This window comes from Centroberyx affinis, unplaced genomic scaffold (assembly GCF_046629955.1).
Source record: "Centroberyx affinis isolate AG114_WGS23_722 - 3 ecotype Tasmania unplaced genomic scaffold, CSIRO-AGI_Caff_v1 ptg001575l_1, whole genome shotgun sequence".
Classification (NCBI taxonomy): Eukaryota; Metazoa; Chordata; class Actinopteri; order Beryciformes; family Berycidae; genus Centroberyx; species Centroberyx affinis.
This window is the reverse complement of record NW_027280025.1, coordinates 508,638-514,637: the sequence shown is the minus strand read 5'-3', so window position 1 is coordinate 514,637 and position 6,000 is coordinate 508,638. Positions and strand designations below refer to the sequence as shown.

General features: G+C 44.2%; 1 protein-coding gene across 1 annotated transcript in view; it reads left to right on the top strand.

Annotated features, from left to right (window-relative positions):
* Window positions 1-251: 251 nt before the first annotated feature.
* evla (Enah/Vasp-like a) overlaps window positions 252-6,000 on the top strand; it is a 29,405-nt gene continuing 23,656 nt past the window's right edge. Inside the window, exon 1 of the mRNA XM_071527755.1 lies at window positions 252-422. Coding sequence (XP_071383856.1) covers window positions 373-422 — 50 coding nt within the window. The 5' untranslated portion in view covers window positions 252-372. The remainder of the gene's footprint in view (window positions 423-6,000) is intronic.

Sequence of the window (6,000 nt, the reverse complement as noted above, 5' to 3'; positions counted from 1 at the left end):
CTCATTCTCTCTGTCTCTCTCTCTCTCTCTCTCTCTGTCTCTCTCTCTCTCTCTCTCTCTCTCTCTTGCATTCCTTAGTCTGTTGCAACACTCCTGCGCTCCCTCCTCCTCCTCCTCCTCTCGCTCTCTCATACTCCTTCCTTCTCTCTCTCTCTCTCTCTCTCTCTCTCAGTCTTACTTACTCCTTCATGCATGCCGTCTCAGGGTGTCTGCTCTGTTGGCGTGGTGGATTTTCAAACCGCTCAGAGGATGTAAAGAGAGGGGGGGGGAGTTGAGTTCACTGCAGCGCCGGACAGCATGTGTACCGCTCTCTCCTCTCTCGCCAACGCTTCCCCCTCTCCTCCATAATCTCCCCCTACCTCCTTTCATCCTATGCTTGAGGACTGTCTTCTTCTGCAACATGTATTCCTTGACGACTTCGGGTAAGGAAACACGACTCCTCATCATCCTCTCTCTCTCTCTCTCTCTCTCTCTCTCACTCTCTCTCTCTCTCTCTTTCTCCATGCTTTAGAATAGGAATAAGAATAAAACTGGCTTTCCAGTGTGTGGTAATGATGTTGTGTTTCTGTTTAAAGCCTGGCTCCAGTTTTAGCTGTGTTACTGTGTTTGGATCTTCAAACGGCATATGGAGCATTGTTTGTCAGCAGGAAACCTTGGTATTTCTGTCTCTCTCTCTTCTCTTTCTCTTTCTCTCTCTTTCTCTGTCGTTCTCAATATCATTCCAGCTCTATATGCTGTTGAATTGTGGAATTGGCTTGAGTTGGAGAGAAAGTGAGGAAAAAGGGGAGAGGAAAAGCTCCTCCAGGAGTTGCTGACTTTCTTCTCTCTCTCTTTCTCCCCACCTCTCTCTCTAGTTTCTCTCTCCCTCTTGCCAGCTGTTAGCAGCGAGGCCTGATTGGTTAACCTCAGCAATCTCTCATTGGTTCAATCTTTTCTGGGGGAAGAAGGAATGAGTTTCTCGCTGTCTGTCAGTGCGTCCGCTCAGCTGCTCTGGATCATCCACTGGATTGATCCCATCTGACTCATTGCGTGTGTGTGAGTGTGTGTGTGAGAGAAAGAAACAGGAAGAGAGAGAGCGCTAATCTCTGAATGGCTGAATGAGTGGGACTATCAAAAGCCAGATGAGAGAGGGATAGAAGGCTAGAAGGGTCTCTATATAATATGGCCTTGGCAGATTACTGCAGAACATGGTGATTTGTTGAAGCTCAAATACAGATGTGGACCGGAGTAGATACATCAGAGGTTTACACCTGGATAGCATGCACTCTAGTAATCTACTGTAAAAGCACTGTACAACAGAAGGAAAACCTCTCTCTCTCTCTCTCTGTCTCTCTCTCTCTCTTTCTCTCTCTGTCTCTCTCTCTCTCTCTCTCTCTCTCTCTCTCTCTCTCTCTCTCAGTATGTTCATTATTTATGAGCGACCGCAGATATGGACAGGGTCATTTAGCTCTTGCATTACTTGCAGATTATGTGCAGAGACAGCATGTTACAAGAGGAAATTATATTCACAATATCATTTCTCAAGCTGTTTGTCCTTATATTAGCTCTACATAACTTCAGTTAGTGTGTGACCTTGAAGCCGCTACTGTGCTTCTGCTACTTGCATCATTTCAAAAACTACCTTTGCTCAAACTCTTTGTCTGTGATTTTCTCCCATATCCCCTTCAGTTCTCCCCTCTAATGTCACCCCAGCTTTTTCTCCCTTTCTCATCTCACCCTTTTCCTCTCTTGCATTCTCTGCTATCCTCCTCATATTTCAAACCACAGTCCCTGCACGTGGGTTAAGAAGATAACAACTGTACACATTCCAATACAGTAGATACATGGAGGTGGAGGTGGGTACATGGAAAAATACAAAGTGTGCAGGTTTATTTAATGCTGCACTGTCTGGAAGATCATAGTTATTATCAAAGATGGACCGGCTGAAGTTCATTCTCTCAGCTCTTTCCTCTCAGATTGTCTGCATGCCGTGCCGCCTACTGTATCTCCTCTGTGACGCTGTGTATCCTATAGAGTATTTTGCTCCAAACGGAAGTGCTGTTTCCCTTTAAGGATCAGGATTAGTGTCAGGACGAGCACCGGAGAGTGCTGAGGAGGGTGGAGCGAGGAGGAGAGGTGGGGGAGGGGCAGCGGCGAGGAGGGGGGGGCGGGGGGTCGCTATCCATATGTGTCCATGACAATTAGCCTGAAGGCCAGTTGGCATCTATAGATGTATGTAATGAATAAGTTACGTCATTATGGGGGTCAATATGCCTACTTTCTTCTGGGACCGATTTTTGTTGCCGAGCAGTATCAGCTTACTGTATCAGGAACATTATGACCATTTATCTCATCTCCCTATATGAAGGTAGATTTTCATTATGTAATTACTGATTTTATGGCTCAAAGCCACTGCTTCCTGATCCATGTTTTATCAAAGAAGCCCTCAATTCTTGAGTTAGAAAAAAGAAAAAAATAAGTATACATGGATATATATGGACATATACAGGATGGGGGTAGAGACCCAGAAGGGCTTATAAGATACCTCACCCTCATAAATGAGAAATATTAAATGGCACAAAAGGATGAGCCAGTGCTCCTTATAGAGTTTGCACACTAATTTGACATATCAGATGTTTCAAAAGTAGGTATACAATTTTTAATAATAATTATAATAATAATAATAATAATAATAATAGTGAAAAACAAAGCTGGATTATTTTGGTCATTTTAGTAATTTTCCTCAATCATCACATTTCCAGCCATGACTTAATTGTACCTAAAAACAGGAAAAAAATATATTTTTTGCAGTGAGTATTAATAATACAGTATATATAAAAATACATGAAACAGGCTGTAAACATCTTTCTCATATTTTTGTTTTGTTTTGCTAACAGGCAATAATCCCAGCCTCAGTACATGAATAAAACATGGGGCAACCACATGCACATATTAGCGGCACATGTTTGATCTTGACTCTAATCACCTGCCCTTGAGCGTTTTATCTGTGGCCTGTTCTCCTGCAACTTGCCTCCAGCAACAAGCAGCATCCCCTCCTCAGGTTGTGTTGGCGTCTCGTCTGTCACACATACAACTTGTTAGCGTTAGCCTAACCTGTCAGGGATACGACCCGCAGTCCAGCTGGACACTCAGCGCTGCAGACGAGCCAACAGTAATTCTCCTTGGCTCGGGCCTCGTGTGACCAATCACTGTTGACTGTAACCCTCATTTAACCAATCACAACTGGCGTTTTCTGTCACGCGGTGCCAGTCGTGCCCCTTGGCGACGTGTGACTCTGTGTCGTTTGTGTTGTTTGCCGTCACCACGGCATATGAGGTCAGCCGCTAGGGTGAAGGCCAGTGAACCGGAGAGGTCAAAGTTCAAAGAGGAACATTCTGTCAGTCTCACAACGAAGAACCCTCAGTCTTGGGACTTGGATCATGTACAGTATGTATGTGTGTGTGTGAGAGAGAGAAAGAGAGAGAGAGAGAGAGAGAGGGAGAGACTGAGAGAGAGACTGAATATGTGTGTGTGTGTGTGTGAGTGTGTGTGTGTGTGTGTGTCTGTCCATCCAGCCAGCTTGATCGCTGGCTGGATGGAAGCTGATGGAAGCTGCTGACTTTCAGATTGGTACCCCACTGCGTTAAATAATGATTGAGCATTAGGGCTTGCTCATGTTAATGGACATTTAGCACGCATACCTCTTCTAGTTAGTGTGTAGTGTGTGTTGTACATGTTGGTGTGTATTCGCCCACTACATCTGTCCAGTGAGCTAGAGGGCATCCCAATCAATAGGAACAGACCACAGTATAGACCGCTGTTGCTGTAATTCAATGGCTCAGACCAGTGCTTAATTTGTAAATGATGAGGTCCCGGAACACCAAGTGGTCTGTGTTCCCGCGAGTCGGTCTGGAGGAAAAAGGTTCCAGAACATATCAAGACAACCAGCGCATTGGAGGCACGGTGGTGCTCAGTGCAGCCATACAGCTTACTGTAGACCTAACAGCCTAAACATTACTAAATGACTGACTATATGACCTTAGAGCTCCGACTACTGGGGACCTAACAATATTTCATTATTGTATAGGCTACATAATGCTCATTTTGTCCAAACCGATGGGTTTTTACAAACCTGCCCTTCATGTAGTGGACTAAAGATATAACTGTGCTGTGCACAACATAAAATGCCCACATACTTGGCTGTGAGACATCCTAATCATACATAACACATAAACACATCAAGGAAACTGCAATGGCTTCAACCATTTACCAGACAAATTCTAGCTCGAGTAGTTGCGCATCAATATTCAACACAAATACTTTCATAGGATATCTATTTTAAACGTAGGAAACAATGTCAGTGAATAATGAAATGACAGCAATAAAACGTGTCATGGTCATGCCATGCAGCTAGAAGTCGGCCTAAATGCGACATTCAGCTGGACTGTGCTGGTTTTGAAATGCCCACATTGATGTGAGGCTTACAGCCCTTCACATCAACCAATTATATTACCAATTATTTCATAACATGCGCAATTGCCAATTGCAATTGCAGGACTTACAGGTCCGCACTCCAAATAATTTCTGTTTTCATCTATGCAAATATGAATTTAGATGGTATTATCCCAGCAGAGAACTGTAACACGTTTACAAAAAAAAGACAAGCTTACCTTGTCTAATTTTCCAAAAATAGTCCACACAGCGGACATATGGACAGCAAATTCAACTGTCTTTTAGCCATGACGCTGCCTGAAGTTGACCATAACACACTCTGCAGAGCAGCTCACTCATGTGACATGATTACTATGCGCTTGCTGCTACTTTCTAATAGGGTAATCACCTGTCTTCATATGGAAATGAGCCAATTCGGTTTTTGCAATGGAGGGGAAAGGAAGAGTCAACTATTGGGATTATTACATGGCAGACAAAAAAAACAAACAAAAAAAAAAACTTTCATGCCACCAGAGGTGCCGAGTCCATGCAAATAAGTACCAGAATGCAGGTAGTCCAAAACCGCGAGGTCCCGGATCATGTTCCAGCAGGATCCGGCACAAATTAAGCACTGGCTCAGACCCTGTCTAATACTGGGTGGCTATGGCAACAGCAGGCTGGGTTCAAGGGGAGGGGGTTCACACTCACCCCCCCTTAAAGTGTAGCGCTTGATGGTTCAACACGTCTGTGTGTGTGTGTGTGTGTGTGTGTGTGCATGTGTGTCGTAGAATCTGGATGGGGGGAAGGGTCTGGTTGAGACGGATATGAGGTAATCTCCCTTGGGTTAACAGTATGACAATAGCACAGAGGTTCAATGATGTGCACACACACACACACACACACACATACATCACACACGCACAAACACACACACACACATATACACAAGCACATGCTCATGCTCATCTGTTATGCGGTCAGACAACAGGCTGGTCAATGACTTCATCTCTGCCAGTCTGTCAGTCAGTCATCTCTTTGTTGCTGGATGGATGGATCATCAGTCTCATACGAGGCTCCGGATGCAGTAATATAAGAATTCATAACTGTGGGACGTTTGTAATCTCACTCCATTTTTAAGTGGATATTTGTGATATTTTCCTTTTTTTGGGTCATTTATATGGCCACCGCTCCTGTTCGTAATTTATGTCACAGGCTTTCAGCATGAGGATTATGCTGCTTTTAATGAAGTACAGTTTTTGAGGCTTATATAAAGGACATAAATAGGTGATGGAGCAGCAGAAAAACGGGTTTCTGCCATAGATTGCCGCTGCTGATTCCGTTTCCCTTTACCAAAATGGATATACATCGGCTCCAAGTGCTGCGTTACTGCCTCCCTCAGAGTGTCAGTGACTCAGGCTTGTTCTACAGCCACATCGCTGCCAGGTTTGTTCCCATACTTTGTACAAGTTTGTGTCTGTCTGTGTGTTCAGTCCCATTTCCAGTGTATGTCAGTGGTGAGTGACAGATGTTAAATGTCAGAGGCATTAATTGGAATCAAAGCGTAGAGGGATGAAAACATTTTGGGATGAA